Source organism: Haliaeetus leucocephalus, unplaced genomic scaffold (assembly GCF_000737465.1).
Source record: "Haliaeetus leucocephalus isolate CR32 unplaced genomic scaffold, Haliaeetus_leucocephalus-4.0 Scaffold317, whole genome shotgun sequence".
NCBI classification, from domain to species: Eukaryota; Metazoa; Chordata; class Aves; order Accipitriformes; family Accipitridae; genus Haliaeetus; species Haliaeetus leucocephalus.
The window spans coordinates 5873279-5893266 of record NW_010972753.1 but is presented as its reverse complement, the minus strand read 5'-3'; the positions used below and the strand labels follow the sequence as shown (position 1 = coordinate 5893266).

The window sequence follows — 19988 nt, the reverse complement described above, 5'->3', positions numbered from 1 at the left end:
GTCCTTCTCCAGCTGGTGCTCCAGCGCGGTGCATGGGGGGTTTCCTGAACTGGGGACGTCAGGGGAGTGGAGAGACCCGCCGGGAGCCAAGCCGTGGCCTCTCTAAGCTCTGCACCCACCACAACTGGCACAGCTGCCTGGACAGAGCTCCGGTGGGAACGCGCTCTGAAGAAGGGCAGCGAAGCTGGGGGAGGTTCTAGAGCACAAGTCTTGTGAGGAGCGGCTGAGGGAACTGGGGTTGTTTAGTCTGGAGAAGAGGAGGCTGAGGGGAGACCTTACCGCTCTCTACAACTACCTGAAAGGAGGTTGTAGTGAGGTGGGTGCTGGTCTCTGCTATCAAGTAACTCGTGATAGGATGAGAGGAAATGCCCTCAAGTTGCACCAGGGGAGGTTTAGATTGGATATTAGGAAAAATTTCTTCACCGAAAGGGTTGTCAAGCATTGGAACAGGCTGCCCAGGGAAGTGGTGGAGTCACCACCCCTGGAGATATTTAAAAGACGTGTAGATGTGGCTCTTAGGGACATGGTTTAGCGGTGGACTTGGCAGTGTTAGGTTTGCCGTTGGACTCAATGACCTTAAAGGTCCTTTCCAACCTAGATGATTCTATGACCCTTGTCTGGTATAGAAGGCTTCTCCTTTCATCAATACACACTTCCCAGTAAGCACCTGAGGGTATCTTCCTCCTTGTTTCCATAGTGTCTTTCAGTTTCTCAAAAGAGGTGACTAAACCCTATATACGCATTCTGTTGTAGCCTTGGAGCATGCAACTCCTCACTATATCTGGTTCTTAAACATTAGCTGAGAAAAAATTGTCCTGTGTGAGGGTAGGTTTAAATTTATTGCTTACCTAAAATTCCAGCTACAATCCATCTGAAATGCTTGAGAGAATAGCAATCTATGGATATGTCAGCTGAGCTAGGAAAAAAACATCTTCCATTTAAACCTGTACTGCCTTTTACTAATCTCCTTTACATGAACTTTGTATATTTATTATGACTGAATGCATTATTTATTATTGGACTTCATAACACTTAATAATATATTCTGCACTTACTTTTCTGTATGTATAATTTTTTTCAGCCATAATCACTACAAATCCATTTCCTGAAAACATATTAAGAATATTTATAATGCACAACCAATATTTCAGGAAGAACTTAGTGCTTTTTTCCTATCTAAATGCCTTGAATTGACTCAGGAAATAACATATCTACCACTTAATTGTAGATGGAGAGTTTTAAATATCCCGTTCATTATTATCACTACTATATACTTAAATAAATTCTATAAAAACATTAAACTTGAAGGTAAACAAAGAAATAATGCTTCATATTTTAGAAATTAACAGAGAACATCTTTAAACTGTCCTGTAAAGAAAAAACCTTGAAAGCATGAGCTACTTAGTCATAATTAGTTGGAAACGTCAATGCATCGTACTGTTTTATAAGGTTTTTCTTATCCAAGATATCCACTGCATATTTTGTTGAAGTTGCTGCTTTCTTAGTTTTTTAACCACAAAAGAAAGGATGGATTTAGGACAATAGGTGGAGATGCTTTCAAAAACTGTTTGGTTCTTGTAAATTGAATAGAAACACTTCTCTTTTTCAAGAACACCTTTGTAGTAATGTCTTCTTGCCTGGCTTTTGCCATCCAGGAAAAACTGGTGTCACATGCATGGCAGCTATCGTATTTTTCAGGTCTCCTTAAGATGTGGCATGTTTAGTGCAGCCAGACTGTGAGATGTAGCAGCTCAATAGTGAAGTCTGGTCAAGAGTGTTGTCTGGTACTTTACTCTGGTTTTTCATCTTCTATTTTAGAGAGGGTCTGTAGAGTGTTTATTCATCTACTATAGCAATTCTCATCTTGTAAGGATGCCTTGTTAAGGAAATGCAATAAACACCAATAAGATGGAAAGCAGGTAAAACACTAGCAAAAATTTTGCTAGTTTGCAAGTTGTATAAAATAATAGTTGAATTGTATGATCCTGGGTTTATTTTATAAATGTCAGCACTCCAACAGCATGATTCTTTCCCTCCTCAAAAAATCTTAATGTATAAAAATTCTTGCTTATACCATGAAGTCAGATGATCCTTTTGCTGTGAAATGAAATTTAATTCAGCTCATACGCTTACGCCCCTCTTCCGTACTAGAATTTACAATGCTGACCGAACCAGGCTTCTCCCATTTTACACTGTAACCAGGATGGTGTTATTTAAAAGGAATTTTCCAAATCTTACAGTTTTTCTTCCTTTTTTTCCTCTCTATAAATAAGCGTTTCAAATGTGGAACACTTGAAGTCACTTGAATGCTTTTATTCTCTGGAAATTACAGTGCGGGGAAAAAAAGTCATATAAGATTTTAATGACTTAAAGTTAGATTTCTTAATATAGGGTGAAATGATTTGGGGATTTGGTTGTACAAACTTCTATAAGATGGATACTGACTGTTGGAAATTTCTAAATTTCTGTTCTGCTTGAAGAAAAGCTTTTAATCTATAGTTTCTAAGCTGTTTGTCAGACTGTATGTGTGTGCATGTGTGCAGGGAAGTGTGTCAAGCAACAATTCTTTTCAGTATTTTTTTGTTAGATGATGTAAAGCTGACACTTTTTATTGATTCTCTTTTGCCTGAAGCTTATTCATATAGCTTTTCTAAAGAGACATCTTTGCTTAAGTCAGCCATCAGAAAACATAGTTTCCTGAAACAAGAAAAAAAATTGTAAATAAATTATGGTGTAGTTTAAAATAGATGCCATTCCATTTGACTTCTCAGAGTATTCGATGGGCACTGACCATCATGGCAAGTATGAGAGACCAGAGGAAGTTAAAAACATTTTAATTCTGCCTTAATACAGTTTTGCATTCAGAAATAATATATTAATAATACTGACCTTGATTCTCCTCTGTAATGTTGAGTTATATTCTTAAAATACTAATATGACCTCTTATTATGTATAATAAATGACCTAACCTTGCAAACTCAGTTGGATCTTGGAAATAACAATAATAATAATAATAATAATAATAATAATAATAATAATAATCTGGTTTTACATCTTTTGCTTTGATATCAAATAACCTTCATAAAATAACAGCAACAACAAAAGTCTATTATTAATTAATAGGTTATTAATTGTTGTTTAATTTTATTAATAATTATTTAATCTTTCCATACAGGTAAGACTCTATGTCACCTCAGTTTTGTGAATACGTTTGGAGGATAAATTGCAAGTGATTTATATAAAACATAATTTTTCTCCTTCAGACGAGATCCACCCATAATGTTAATCCCAGAGGGCTTACATTCTGCTAACGCTCTTCCCTGCTGCCCTTGAAATTTTTCTCACGCATCTCTTGGTAACCTTGGAAGTTTAGGCACAAAAGTTCAGATTTCCATGTATTTATACAGTCATGGTGAAAGTAGTCTTATCTGACTTTAGACAGCTGCAATGTTTCTGTCTTTGTTGGTCATCGGGATTTTCTTTAATGAAAGAAAAAAGTTGCATGGGAGAATTCATCTCTTCCTATTGTAATCATCTAAGATGAATCCATGTATCACACCCTAGAAACACCAGTTGGCCTTCAGTGAAGAGAATCTGGGTGAGAAAATCAACAGCTGAGTTGTAGATGTAGGCAGAGTAGCCATCTAAAGTTAGGTGAGATAAATCCTATACCATTACTTCTTACGGACTACAAACCTTCCCTACATTTTGTGGATCTTGACTGGAATGCTTTACACAAAGGATTGTGGCATGGTCACCAAAATATCTGTTTGTACAATATGTCCAAATGGGTTTAAGTGTTAATCTTACAGATTCAGTTTGGTAACATTTGGTGCTAGAATTCTTAGTTTCTGACACTGAGCTTCCTTGCTGTTAGTTCACGCAAAAATGTGATCTGAATTATTAACAGTTCTAGTTCTGGTATGCTTGTTTGCTCCCTGCCGTATGTAATCTGGAAGCTGAATTTAGTGACATTGCAAATTATGACTTGAGTTTTTCTTTTAAAATACATTTACTGCCATGTTAAAAGGATGCTGGTCTGATAATTTTGATCTGAAAAAAAATCGATGGCACACTTTTAAAAATAATTAATATAAATGAGAAGAATTTGTTTTCTCTAGTCTTTATTTTAGTATGGATAAGCACTTCAACATAAAAATAAATGTATGGAAACATTTATTTCACATTTTTATTACAGGCTAGAGGAAGAAAAGAATATTTTATCAGAATTTCAAGAGGACTTGAACAAGTTGATTTTATGGTTAGAGGAAGCAGACAGTGTTATTCGTATTCCCCTTGAACCAGGGAATGAAGACCAGTTAAGAGACTGCCTTAGCAAAGTAAAGGTATTGTGAGTTTTATTCTTAATGTTCTCTTACTTTATTAATTTGACATTGAAGAAAATTAAATGCTATTTTCAGAGGAGGCTTCTGCCATCAAACACAGCATTCATTTAACTTTTTTAGATAAATCGAAGTAGTGGAATTTCAAAACTCAGATACAAATATATACTGATCATACTAAAATCAGAAAAGTAATGGAAAATGTACTGAAAGGAAAATATCTATCCTGTCACCTAGGTAATTAATCGTTATCTTTTTCATCCTCAGTTTTTTAATTCAGAACTTGACCATTTTATCTGTAAAACATTTCTCTGTAGGTGTCTTGTTAATCGTTTATAACTTCTCACATATGAAATGGTATTCAGAATTTCACAAGAGTACCTAGAATTGCATGCATAATTATAAATGTCAACTGGTTAAAGTATCACTGCAACATTTTCTAGACTAAATCTCTAGGTGACATTTTTAAAATGCTTTAAAAAAAAAACAATAGAATATTACATGTTTGTTTTTAAAGGCTGTAATATTTTCATGAAGATTTTAGAGCTTTTGGACTACTGCAAATAAATATATCCAATAGAAGTTGCTCTGTTTAGTTTCTGAAATGTGTCCAATAGAATGACTATGTTTAATAACTTCTACAATAATAAATAAAACTGTAGTTGGAAAATGCATATTACTTATAGAATACCTGCCTAAAGGTTCCTGTTCTCCCTTGAGGATAAGGGCTAGTTACCCTTTATGCCAATCCAAGTTGAACAAATTCAGCAAGTGATGGAATAGAGCATTAAATAGTCTGAAGGAAACTCATCAGAATTTCTTCTATCCTTCTTTCAACAAAATCTGAAAAAAAATCTAAAAAATTCTTTAGTAAAAATCGATCCTCCAGTTTCTTTTTAAATAAAAAAAATTAGGATAAATAGTACTGCGTAGCATTTGAGGAAATGAAAACTTAAGCATGTGCTGAGTTTGTCCCTCTGACTCTTTACCGTAAGATGCCAGTGAGTTGGACAGAGAGTTTGTGAGGCTTTGCCTTCATTGTCGAGGATATCAGAACAAAGGCAAAGAAATATTTATAAAGGGTGTTAGATGCATTTATAATTTGCAGAAACGATTACACATTTAATGTCTAAATTGAATGTTTAGAACCCTGAAGGCTTCTACTCTTCATCTATATACAAATATTTCCCAATTGTGGTATTCCCAAGGGATACATAATCCAGAATTAAAGGTGATAGCGTCTTTTATTTGTATCTCATTTTTACTGTCTACCTTATTCTTTTTGAGCTACACAAGAGAATGCATCCTAATGCAGCAAATAATAGTGCATTGGCTTGCAGTGTGGCTCATTTCATACCTACCTGTTTATGTTAATAAAAAAAGAAGAAAAGAGCTTAAAGAACTTTGTCTTTTAGTTACATTATCCTTACTTGATGTTAAAACCCATCCCCAAGGTGCTTGCTCTTTACCATATTAAAAGGTTATTAAAATTCATGTACATGAGCTATTGAGTGTCCAGAAGTGGAATTTACCATGTAACACTGATTAACATCCTGAGAAACCCCATATTTTGGCTTTTAGGACTCTCTTTAGGCTTGATCCACTAATACAGTCTCTTTTGGGGGGAGTTTTAGCCTTCTACATTCAGAAAGCAACGGTTATTTTGTCTTGAATTGAGTTTATTCCTTAGCTGATACACAGATCGATAAGGGCGAAGATAAGAGAGCTGAAAATTCTACCACAGTTCATCTTAACTGCTGTATTTGTCTGTTCCAGTTAAGAGTTGAAGAGCTGCCACCACACAAGGGAATACTGAAACGATTAAATGAAACCGGAGGAGTAGCACTTGGAAGTGCATCACTGAACCCAGACAAAAAACATAAGCTTGAGAGTACACTGAAAGAAGCTAACCATCACTTGTTAAAGGTTAGACATATTAGTGATATAACTGTGGTATAAAATTTTAATCTGCAGCAAATATTTGCATTATATATTTTCTGGTATGTATTATTTTTCTCTGTATGAGGAGGTATTTGTATGCATAATGAACCCGAGGAAGAAAAATGTGTAGAATACACTGCCGTGAGAAACAATGACAGCAAACCATGACCATTAGTGCCTGAAGTGATGATGTTGCATCCAAATACACTCCCTAAATTACAGGTCTGCTGCTTAAGGGTGGAATGCAGAGCATCATTTTTGTAGCCTAGTTGTTTTGAGAGTACAGCAAATATTCCGTCTTTTGTGACTCATGTGTATGAGAGGCAGTAGTAAATGGGTGATTGCCTTTATGGAAACACTTCCCAATTCTCCTCTCTCCTCCAACCCCAAAGTAGAAGCTGCAACCACTGTTTCACATTCCACCACGCTTCTTCCAACCTTGAGCTTTGAGTTCTGGTTTCTGTGTAGCAAAGTACCACTCATTTTGCTTTCTGGGATCTCTGTACTCGTGGAGAAAACTAAGGGAGGATTTTGTATTTTATTGTTGAAGTAGCATATTTTTGTGTTGGAAACTGGTGACAATGAATAGCAAATCTGGTAAAGAGAGGTAGATAATTTGAATGCTGCCATGCAGCTTCTGCTTCTTATGTCACAGAAATGGTAGAAAGTGTTTGTCCAGAGGACCACCACCCAAGATATGGATTAGCCTGGTCAGAAAAGGTCAATTTAGAATCAGCTGAAGGATTTCCATTGAGACTGATGGCAAAATCGGAATCTGGGAAGTTAACTTGTGGTGTCTATTTGTTAAAGTTACCTGGATGCTGGGGAAAAAAGAAAGAGGGATTTGTCGTGTTTAGCTCTGGGGAAAAAAAGGTGATAAAATCTTCTTCTGAGTACCTTACTGAAAAGATAAGCTTTCTGGTCAAGAATATTACATCCTGATTTGTTTTGTTTTTTTACCAGTTCTGTGAACACAGTTGAATTTCAAGCACAGACCTGGGAAATAAACAGGAACTTATTTGATGTGGGACTCTTATTAGTTTCTTCCTAACATAAACAGTCTGGCAAGGTTCAGAATATTAGCTAATGGCTCAGGCAAAAGTGGATAATAAATATTGATCACATTCACAAACTCCAAGTTGGACACATAAATCATTATTTGGGTGTTTGGACAGAAGTATCTCTTTCTCTACAAATGGGTTTCTGAAATCAATGTATATAGAAGAATTCAGAACACTTCAAGATCAAAACAGTGTTATTTACTAGCTGAAGTAAGCATATACCTAGCTGAATTTAGGCACCACAATCTGAATATCTGAGCTGTAGTCTTAAAAAGGCAATGTTAGTTTTCAGGAAAAAAAATATTTTACTTTCAGTAAAATTACACAAATACATTTTAATGAAATCTGTAATTTGTCTCTGAATGTAAGCTTTTACAGATTAGTCATATACCTGAAAACTTTGCATTTTCACTTTCTGCTTGCTGATGCAGAAATGTTCCAGCTTACTTGTCACAGTCAGAGCAACTATGAATGCTGTTGAAAGTAGTTAGGTCTAGGATGAAATATGGGGGACAAAGGTACTGTTCAGTGAATCATTCTCTTTACAGTTTATGTCTCCTAGATCTATGTAATGTTTCTGGCAAGATATTAGGCTTGGAATTTACCACTTGAAAACTTCTGTTTACTCCTGAAAGAGACTAAAACGAGAAAATTGAACTTCCATTTGAGATCTCACTACTTAACCACATTATTTTTATTTCAGTTATCTACCCATGGAGGCGTATAAAACTGAGAAGTTCTCATTGGCCCTTGGCTAAAGAATCTGAAAAATGCAGTATATTTTTCAAAAGGAACAGAAACTCAGTTTGAAAATTACAAGACTCAAATCCATATATGTTCTCTGAAGGTGTTATCTTTCTATGAAGGTTTTCTATTTCCCATATCACAGATGTTAAAAAAAAAAAAAAAGGAAAAAAAAGAGTGAGAAGCTCATTTGGGGATTTCTGTCATTGGATTTTTCCAATGAAACTGAAGGGAAGAATATTTATTTTTTCATTTACATTTTTTCTGTTACTCACAATTTGTGTAGGAAGCCTCATTTGTTTTTTCACTTTCTCCTCTGAAATTCTAGGGTCTGTAATAAAATTAGAAATCATGGAAAGAAAGTCTGCAGGCCTGACAAAGGGTCATACGTTGTCTTCCTTCAGTTATAGATCTGTAAGCACTGGAAAAAAAAACCCCACAGATTTTTACTGTGAGCTAAAGCTTACAGCTCTGGCATTTCTGTATCAGGCCAACTTCTGTAGGTCACCTGAGGATGGTTCTGTAGTCAGTTGTTTTGATGAGGATGTATTTTTTGTGTTCCTCAAAGCACAGTGGACAAACATCATCACACAGAGATTTCTCTGGGGCTTTTCTGTCTCTCCATCCCCTTCTGAGAGTATATTTTATACTTTAATGCTTTGTTTCTAGCTGTTTGTTTTGTCTTCTGGCATCTCTGCTAGAAATGAACATGTAACAACCTACTATTTCTGATTATTCCGTATTGCAGGATGATACTATTTTCAAAATACAAAACATACATGGCAGTTACATAAATAATCTAAGGTAGGCCCTTATCTGGCGTACACTAGAGTAATTCTGTTTACTTCAGAGAAGCTGTGGCAATTTACACCAGCTGAGAATGTAGCCAAGTATCTCCTAAGGTTATGACAAATTTTTGTTATGCCTTGATCTGCCAGGCAGGGAAATGGGGGACAACACCTGCCAGTCTTAACCTTCAAGGTGACATATTTGAAATAAGTCATGTTCAAACCTTCTGTACAGTCACAGAAACTGTTGCCCTACAGCAATGGAAATAAGCGGAGAAAAGAAATTGAGTATGAAAGGAATTGCAGTCACATAAAAGGAGCTTTTTTGCTTTTGCTTCAGTATTGTCTTAGCTTTTAGGTGTTTATATCACGTGCTGATGACCTTGAGAATAGATACATGAAGAATTTTTCTTCCTTTGGATAGTAATAATTTTAAAATGACATTTCTCTAGACAACTTTATTGAATAGTGATTCTAATAGGCTGCTACCTCAGACATAGTTTAAGCAGAGAATGAAGATTAAAGCCCACATTTGAAAGCATGACTTTTAAATTCTAGCCTGGTTTTACTTATTGTACCCTCTCCAAAGTCAGTATTTCTTGTACAAATGAAAATAACACTATCTTTGTGAAATCTTAAGAGTATGAAAAATGAAGTGGTTTATAACCAATATTATGCTTTCACATCAAGAATTTCTCTTTTATTTTTCAAAGCTCAAAGTATCTTCTGCTGTGATAGCCAAGTAAGCTAACCACCTAGTGTTTCAAAGCATACAAAAGGGGTACTAGGCACTGGAGTTTGTGATGAATTCAGTTCTTGTCATATACCACCTGCCAGGGCATATAACAGATCTGTAATGGGTTTCTTACCTTTTACTGTGCAGTAAATGGATTGATAGATTAGGTCTGAGACCAGTGAACCATGGAATCAGAGGTTTGCTGGAAGGAGTTTATTACTCTTTAATATTATTCTTGGCCTGGTGTCAGCCAAGAGGGATGAGCTAGATTATCTCAAAGTAAGCTGGATGCCAAGATCAGCATTCTCCTCATTTATCCACCTTAGTCTTCACAACGGCTACTGTATGTATTATGAAGGTTATTATAAGTGCCTGATGGAGACATTTTGTTTTGTTGCCTTCTAATTTGTCTGCTAGTATTAGAACTAATTACTAGACACTGAAGAGACTATTTCACTGTTTACTGCCACATCAAATCAATTTGTTGTGCTATATGGACAAAAAAAAAAAATTAGAGTGGAGTGACATGGCTATAATTTGTGAACATTTTCTGTACCACCAGGAAAAGTATAGGTCGTCTTAGCTTGGTTGATCAAGTGTAGAGAAAAACAGATGGGCCCAGAAAGTGCAGAAAGACAAAGTCAGAACAAGGTTACAGTTCATGTATTGTCACTTGCCTTGAGTAGTAATTATTCATAGATTATCTGTGATGACATCAAATTTCCAGCATGTCAGTGCAACTTGGTTTGAGTTCACAGATGAAAGTACTACAATTGCTACTGTTGTTATTTGGGGGATGGAGGGGAAAAGATCTTGGAAAATGAATGTTACACTTTGATTTCTGTGCTTTCAGTTTGAAATTAGAATAGTATACTCAGCATTTTGGGCATCAAAAGGTAGATCTTCTCCTGAATTTGCTTTCAGTGACCTGATTCTCTTAAAAGTGTTATGCTGTGCTAAATTACCTATGACAGTTTGTCACAGATTGCTAATTAGGTGTAGTCCATGTTCATGTTATCGTCAGCCATACTGACAAACGGCCTCACATATAACAAAATGAAGTTTGATGTATGTGTTTGAAGTATATGTGGATTGGATGAACATGAGAATGTCAGAAGCTCTAAGAAACAAGTATATATAGGTTTCATTCCTTTTTATTTGAGTGTTGTGAGCAGCTACCGCTAATTGAGATTTAAAAAGGCGAATTTACTAGCAGTGTAAAGATAAATTGCTGTTTCCCAGCCATGCTAGAGCATACAGGAATGAAGATGTGATAACACAGCACAGAAGTAAAACAATGCTGATGACCCTCCTTTTAAAAATTTATCTTAGGCCAAGTTATATTAAAATTTATATATCTTTAGCTTTCCAGTGCTGTTGAGTAATGTCTGAAACTAATTATTTTTCTGGAGATTTTGTTAGTCTAAAGCTTAATTTGAAGGTCAACTGTTTGGTATTGACCATTATTTTTGGTCTAACTAGATAATAAAGTGGGTATGTATATTATAAACCAGGATATACTGAAATATTCCTATTGTTAATAGGATAATATATGATATAGGTATCATATATCCATATTTCTATACTTTCTCGTGGGTCTCTTTTGACATTAGTTGTTAACCGTGTAATGAGGAGGGTCATTTAAACAATAACCTTACTAAATAGAAATTTAATAGAAACTAAATTTCACAGAACTGTGAAATTTCCATCAGTAACTCGTGAATGGGGTTACACTCAGTCTTCCCATTTGGTATGTGTGTCTTATTTTCTGTTCCTGGTGGTTGGGCATCCTGGGACGTCTACCTGACTGCATAGACAACAGAAGACTCTCAGGTACACTCGAGGAGATGCTTCCTGTTCCAGTCTACCCGGGAACAGAAACTTCTTCTCAACAATTGCCCACCTTGGCGCCCACTCCTTTCTCCTGCTGCAGTTTCTGTTGCACAGCGACTTTTTTCCCTTCTTAAATCTGTTCTCCCAGAGACACTACCACTGTCACTGATGGGCTCACCCTTGGCCAGCGATGGGTCCATCTTGGAGCCGGCTGGCATTGGCTTTATGGGACATGGGGGAAGCTTCCAGCAGCTTCTCACGGGAGCCACCCCTGTAGCCCCCCTGCTACCAAAACCTGGCCACACAAACCCAATACAATAGTAAATCTGGTTTGCTATTTATTTGGTCAACTAACATCTGGATTCTGTTATGTTGCAACTAGGTTGGTTAGCTACTCTTTTCCAGGAATAAAGTTGGTGGAGGGAAGTAATATGATATACAGTTTAATTTAGCCACTTCCTATAAGTTGTATCATATGATTCATAATTTTGTTTCCATTTTAAAATTTTCATCTTTGTTCTTAAAGACGAGGTGAGAATTCTAAACAACCTTACATAGAAACAGTCTTGTAGCCTAAACCTGATATATGTTATACAGATATATAATATATCTTTTAAATACAACTAGAAATCTTCAATTGGATTACATTTTGTGTCATTTAGGAAAAGTGCCTTGTACTGTTGTTTTAAAAATAAATACAGAGAAGGATGACAAAACCTTGCATTCAATTAGTAAGAAATATAAGTACATTTACTCATAGCATCCTTCTTGCAGGTTGTGAAAAGATAAACTGACTGTGCATTTCAAATAAGAATTCTGTAAATAATTAGAATTGGCTTGTTTTGTTTGGGTTTGTTTGTTTGTTTGTTTTTTCCCTAAGACCATAATAGTTGGTCTTATGGTCTCAGTGGATATTGATAATACCATGGTTGTTTTTTTTTTTCTTCTTTTCCTCTTTTCTTAAAGTTGTCTTACAGATTGTGAAAATAAGGTAAACAAGAAAGTATGGACTAAAGCATTTGTAGCCTAATATGAATGTCTGAGTTATTTTCACCTTCCAAGCAAGTAAAATAACCCCTTGGTTTTTCCTGTTTTTTTTAGGCTACCCATACTGAAGGTTTTCTGGCTGTATTAATTTAAAGCTATTGAGATACTTAAATATTTTGAAAACAATGGATTGCATGTGTTAGAAGACAGAGCACAATGGGAATTGGGCCCTACAGCCTACTAGGCAATCAGAGGCAATTTTTAGTTATTTTAGCAGCTTCAGACATTAGTTTTTGTTCCACATTACATGTTATACTGTAAGTCATCCTAATGATTTTCATCAGAAAGAACTGTAGACTATTGTAAAACATAAGGAGACATCTTTTTTTCTTTTTTTTTTTTTTTTGTTGGTTGATGTAATTTTAAAGATGGATTACAGTAGCACCATGAATGTCTACAATCAAGGCTTAAGTATAGGTTTTCACAGTAGATGGAAGAAAATTAATCGGTTTAACTTACACTGAAAGATTTTGTTATTTCCTGTGTATAAAATAAGAGATGGTAACAGATCAAGGTTAGACTAACAGATCACTTCTGCTCTGGTTTAAGATTAAGATTTGGATGCAATAGCTTTTAAATCTGGAAAATTAGTGCTTGGAGACTTTAAAATCTTGTGCCATGTTTGAAAAGAACCTGAATATCTACACAGACCTGTGCTGGTTTTGGTTTTGACCCCCAACCAAAATATAAATGAGATTCAAATGAGATGAATATTGCTATGTTATGATAGTCACCAATTTGTTTTATTTTGTTTTGTTTTTTTAACTGTTGCTTTACAAGAACTGCATTTTACAACCTTAAAAAAAAATAACCAGAGATGTGATATAATTGCTGCTTTTTTTAGTTTTAAGTCAGTTTTTTAAAAAATGCCTGTTCTTTGGGATTTAGAAAATCAAAATTAAAATCAGATTAATGCAGTTCTTAGGAGCAGAAGGAATTGAAAAACATGTAATTTATGCTGTATGTGGAACATCACCAAGGGAAAACTATAGCTGATCAGTTGGCTTTAATCTTAAAAACCCCCTAATTTTATGTAGCATATCTATTTTTTCATGATGGTGGACAAAAATGCTTCAACTCTTTTAGCTCGCTTTTGTCATTTAGGGTATTTAGTGAAAGAAACACAGTTGCTGCATCTACTAAAACTTTGAAAAAAGGCAATTTACAAAATATTTTTTCTGAAATAGAAGCAAAGAGAATCACATTGAAATAAATCCTAAATAGACCCCAACCTCGCCTGCTTTCCTTTCCAGGACTTAGTATGTGACCCACTTCATAGATGATAAACAAACAAAACCATCAAAAAACCCCAAGCAAAAAACAGTGGATGAGAAGGAATACTCAATTTTATTAAAATAAATACTTTAATGTATTCAGAATGAATCAATTAACAGTGCAAATTCTTCTATATATAAGCATCAGTCATAACAATGAAGTTTTTGTTCCAGAAAACTAGGATATTAGATAGGAATCCTCCGGGGAGCCTTATTATTATACAAAATTTTAATGTAAAAGCCATATTAAGTAGCAAACCAGGTAGCAAGAACTACCAAGCAGAAAATCCTTTAAAATAGAATCATAATTTTCCTTGCTATTGGTCCAAATGATATACATAATAATAGTGTTCTTACAATGTTATGGGTTCCTTCATGTGTAGAATATGTTGATAGCCAATCATACTTTATTTTCGATTGAAGCAGGTTAGGAAAAGTGTGTTTGATCTCAGTTGCAAAATGCAGATGAATGACTGTAAGAATCTGTTTCTAGAGCAGTTTTGTGTGGATTTCTGGAGTCTTCTATACAAGTCAGTTTGCAGAATATTGAGGTCAAAGAGATGAGCTCTATTCATACTACATCCAAAAGATATAAAATTTAAAGAAGGGAGTATCCTCTTTATTTCACTTTGCACGAGAACATACCAGTGGATAATTCAGGACAAACAAAAGGTCCATACACCCTCTGACCATTTCCCTTTAGCTATAATGCCTAAAATGAGATGACTGGAGAAGCTCATATTAATGAAGAAAAGGTAGTAAGCTAAAAAGATACATGATCTCAAATGGTATCTGGACAAATTAATAGAAGAAGAATCTAGAAATTACTATTAAATATAAAAAAAGTGCCAGAAATCATTTAAGTTCATGTAAATTTTAAGCACACAGCATCCTGTGTCAAGGAGTTGAGTGGGGAAATTCTGCCATATGGAAGTACAGTTTCAAGCACTGAAGAGTCATTCATTTAATAAGGACATAAGAAATTCTCAGGCTTTAGTGAAAGTTAAAGTGTTGTCCTGCAATATAAAGGGGTAGAAAGGAAATGCAGAGACTTTTCAAGTCCTTCAAAGGAGAGACTTTTGTTAGAAGCATCTTAAAGTTTTATTTCTAAGAATAAAGACAAAAACCCCCCAATAATCTGGCTGAATAAAATTATATCATGATATTTTGACCACAGAGAAGATGCTAGTCGTCCCTGTTGTGTAGGTAACGTAGCCTACCAGACCAGTTCACATGGCCTGTGCCCAAACCAGTGAGTCTCACGGACAATGAAGTGAAATGGGAAGGCTCGTCATTGTTTAGTTGCGCTTTCTTCTTTGAGTAGCAGAAACAAAGAGCTGACTGAGGAAAGAATTTTGCTGATGGAATGATTCCATCTGTAAAAATGGATGCAAATTGATTTAACTTTAGTTATACTTAGTATGCAACTAAAGCAGGATACATACCATAGCTTTTTTGTGTTTTTCCGACGGAGAGTGGCATGTTTGTGCTGCAGCGTACCAGAGGGTCCTGGTTCCCTTATTTCAGGGGGTGACAAGAGCCTGTTACAGCTTCAGTCTGTCCCCAAGCCTAAGCTTCTGTCCCCTGGAAATGAAGGGGACAGCTTGTGCACACTTGGGGCGTATCACAGCGTGGGGCCGGGATGCGGTCAGGGCTTGCGCTCACCTCTGGGCATTCAGAACCACTTCTGCGCCCAGCAGGTTAGACGTAGCCTGAAACATTTTCTGGAGAAGTTTTTTTCCCCAAAAGCCATCCTTTCAGCTTTGGCAGCTGAGCTTGCATAATACGAAGATAACCAGCCTCCTTCTCTGCTCCCCTCCCAGGCATCTGCTTTGCACAGATTATTGCATCGGTCCATTTTTAATTTATTACCATACAAGCTGAACTATATATTTTCCTCATGTACGAGAACAAAAGTAAAAATTAACCAGAAAGTTATGTGTCCCCCCAATAAAGCGCTATGAATAAATAGATGCAGTAGCACAGCATCAGCAAAGGGAAGTTTTTAGTGCTGTACATCCCTGATAGATGGTATATTTGGGTATGCGACTTTACAATTTTGATCTTGTCACTTCCCACAGACTGGAAATGCTAGGAAAATTGCTCAATTTTCCAGTTGCTCTGTTTTCCCATGCACAGCTCCCCCTCCCATAGGAATATTGTAAAATTAAATTACTTAGTGATATTAAAACATTCTGAAGGTTTAAAGCATTGTAAAAGCGGTTAGTAACGCTGTTTTATATTATTTCAGGAGTCCTGCAGAGAAATATACAATCGCTCTCTTTTTATTAATGACATCACCAATTTTCTTTGTCTTGTTAAGTATTAATAAATACTCTCCTACTACAGTATATTGTTTACTCTCATTTGAAAGGATTAGCCATTCTGAAGTCCCTTCAAGGAAAAAGTTACAATATTTAAAATGTTTTTGCAGTAATCAGGCAATAACTACAGAATATCAAGGGCGTTTGTGGTATAGTACTGAATATTTGTTCTTCTTTTCCTTTGAGACAAGGTTCTGAGTATATTTAGAACAGTTAGGATTCTTTCTTCTTCATAGATGTGAGATTCTAGCTTTATTCATTTAATCTTGGTTTTGGTTTTCCAGGTGTGCTTAACAATAAATGACAGCAAACATAATAAACTTAATGAAAGTTAAATATAGATAAGTTGGAAATTCATCACAGTATTATTTGTGGATTTCAGGCCATGTTACTCATCAACATGGAAAAACTTACAGGCAAGGAACTGCTTGGAAAAAAATTGTGCAGATTTCCTAATATGTTTCTTGAAGCATATATATATGAAAATAATATATCCTGGTTGTCTGTTGACTGTCTTTCCTCCTCCTCCTCCTCCTTTTGTTCCTCATAGTCACCCCAACAGCAACCTCTGTGACCCCACTCCTTCCTCCCTTCCTGTGTTAGTTCTTACTGTGACTTTCTCAGAAAGTAAGAGGACAAGTTCTGTGACTGCTCTGCCCTTGTAATCTCTCCCACTTCACGTGGAAGAGGGGAAACAGATGCTGGAAGGGTTTTGCAAAAAGAGGAGGAACATGAGAGACTTGCAACATTTGACAAGACTAAATTTCTATTTGGCAGGATGAAGTGGAGAGGAATTGTTCTTTTCTCTTTAAGTTTCCACAATGTGTGTTACTAATAAGATCTTTCTGAATAATGCTCTATGTGCTACAGCATTTATTAAGTTAAAACCCAATGTACCTAAATTGCATTACTCTGTCTAAAACAATGAGGAACACATGATTTCATTTTCTTAAAAGTAAATCCACAAAGCTTCTATGAATATCAGTTGGGATGTTTGTGGTGGTGTGATATTTCATATTAGGGGTACTCAGGGTAACCATCTTGTAAAAATCTTATGGTTCTAGATAAGAAAATAACTGTTGTTATATCACTCATCACCACTGTAGCATCTAACTCAATTTTCCTTCATTAATTACCACCTCAGAACAGCAGAAAATGTGTGTTGTTTTTGTAAGTATGCATGAATGGGATCTGTAATGGATTCTCACACTTTTTTTTTTTTTTTTACTTCTGACCTCAGTGGAGATTGAGGTCAGGTCACTTTGGTCGGTGCCGATTCATCTCGCTCTTTAAAACCCATCAGTATGATGTTAGATGCCATCCCCATTTGACAAGTATGTCCTATTGAGCCGGGAGACTGTTGAGGCTGAGCAGATCTTCTCAGCTATTTCCCTCAAGACCCCTTAGCATTTGCTCTAGCCCATAATATTTTTCTGGAGTTCTTTTTGAATTAATATGCCTATTCATAATCTAAGTGGCAAGACTGTTCTATGGCTACTCCCAACTAATATCTACAGTAAAGGTAGTTAATTTATAGCAAATTCACAGGTATTTTGTACCTGCTTAAAAAGTGAGGATGAACTAGATTGAAGTGATGACATCACAAATCATTTGATAATAATCCACAGGATACATAGGAAGAAAACATTTCTATTTATTTTTATATTAATCATAAAGACTTCAGATGTATGTTCATAAGGCCATATTGCTGCTTTGTTCACTACACATTAAACTTCAAGCAAAGAATTAAAAATATTTATGAAATACAATCATGCAGGGGTAAAAAGCTTGTACTAGCCAATGAGACCATAAAATCATGATTAAATATGTATGTATGTTTATATACAAAATAGATCATAGTGTCTTACCGACCATCTTAAAATTCCTTTTTATTCTTGTTTGCCATAAGAATCTGGAATATATTCATCATATGTTTAAGAAGTTATGCCAAGTACTTTGAATATAAAAAGTACTAATTGTCAAGACATTTGTGCTGACAGCTACACTGAGGTACTATTGATCCAGCTGAATTACCAGATTTTAAATAAGGCACTTTAAGCAAATCCTTACACATTTTTCTACACTGCAACAACTATGAATATGAAAAAGATTTCATGTACAATGAACAATGGTTCACATAACGCCCCACACCAATGAATGATAATGGTTTGGGTTTTTTTAAGCTTCACTTCCAAGACAGACACTGTTATTGTATTTCAGGTGTTTCATGCATTTCTATTAAGGAAGACTGTAGGGACCTAAAAATCAATGTTTTACTATTTGCTGTTTACAAGATAAGGTATCTACTTTAATTATACAGGCCTGTCTGTATTGAAACATGCCTATATAATTAAAATTCACACAAAACAGGATAGTCTGAAATAACCTTAAAGTTAAACCTCCCCATTTCTTTTCCCTTCCTCTTGCCTTGCCTTTTTTTGGCCACTTTTCTCAGACTTTTAAAAACACCTTTTCGAAAATTCATCGTCATTACCCAGAGAACACCCTGTTGTTATGATACTGAGCTTAATTGTACATTGACCACTGTTAATTAAGGTAACTTCCACACTCTCAACTTTTCTGTTGACTGCATGTTTCTTAGGAATGAAAAGTTGTCACCTCCCTCAAAGTGCTAAACCAGGTAATCCTTGAAAGAATTCAAAAAGAAAAGCGGGTTCGCTGTTAGTTGTTTGCTGTCAGACATGTCAGGTCAGTACTGGGCAGTCAAGACCGCTCACTGGAATTGGAATACCAACTTTTTTTTTTTTTCTATGTTTCTTAACAGAATAAATTCTTTGTTGCTAGGAAATGCTATAAATATTCAGCTGTAGATAAAATTCCAAACCACTATAATTTATCTACACTGTGCAAAGATAATGCAAAAAAATCCGTTTGCTGTGGAAATAATACAGTTTATCTATACATGCATTACCTAACTTACTGTTCTATGTAGCTTATAGCCAGACATTGCTGTTTGATACTGATTTTATTGCTGTGTTAAAATCTTAGATCCAATTATATCCATTTCCTCTACCAAACAAAATGTTAAGGATTTGGTTTGGGGTTTGGTTGGGGTTTTTTTGGTTTTTTTTTCATTCCTGTAGAGAATTCTGTGAGCAAAATCCGTAATGTTTCTCAGTTTATAGCTTGCATTTTAAGGTACTACATGTTGTATAAATATTTGTCATTTGTTTCATTGCAATGCCTTTTGGCTTCGTTTTGCTTGTCAGGCATTCTGGCAGATGACAATTTTTAGAAGCTCCGCGGCAGTTTCGTGAATGCTTCTGGGAAGCTTCTCTCAGATGTAGGCAACAGCACGGAAGAAAGTAACGATATGTTTAGTTTAGCTATTGACTGATTGCCGCTGTGAGCTCATTACGCATGGAAGTTGAGCTTTCAGTACTGGGCACGGTTTTGAAAGTAAAGTGATCAGATAATGTGTGATCTTAGGAAAAGGAGGCCTGCAGAAAAGGATGGTGAGACAGAGCAACAGGCAGGAAGAACTCTGTCACGTGGAAAGACCAAAAGCGGAAACAGGACTACTATGGTTTGCCAAACCATGAGAAGAGATTGCTCTGAACGACGTCAGACAGGGTTTATCATACTGTCGTGGTTTAAACCCAGCCAGCAACTAAGCACCACGCAGCCGCTCACTCACTTCCCCCCACCAGTGTGATGGGGGGGAGAATTGGAAAGAAGAAGGTAAAACTTGTGGGTTGAGATAAGAACAGTTTAAGAGAACGGGAAGGAAGAAACTAATAATGATAACAACAACAATAACGACGTGACAATAACAATTAAAGGACTGGAATATACGAAACAGTTGATGCACAATGCAACTGCTCACTGCTCGCCGACCAATGCCCAGTTAGTTCCCAAGCAGCAGTCTGCATCCCA

The 19988-nt window shown here is 35.8% G+C and overlaps 1 protein-coding gene across 1 annotated transcript in view; it reads left to right on the top strand.

The window, feature by feature from the left end:
* Nucleotides 1–19988, top strand: part of DMD (dystrophin) — a 1006632-nt gene that overhangs the window by 576403 nt on the left and 410241 nt on the right. The window contains exons 45-46 of the mRNA XM_010571327.1: nucleotides 4199–4351; nucleotides 6125–6269. Coding sequence (XP_010569629.1) covers nucleotides 4199–4351; nucleotides 6125–6269 — 298 coding nt within the window. The remainder of the gene's footprint in view (nucleotides 1–4198; nucleotides 4352–6124; nucleotides 6270–19988) is intronic.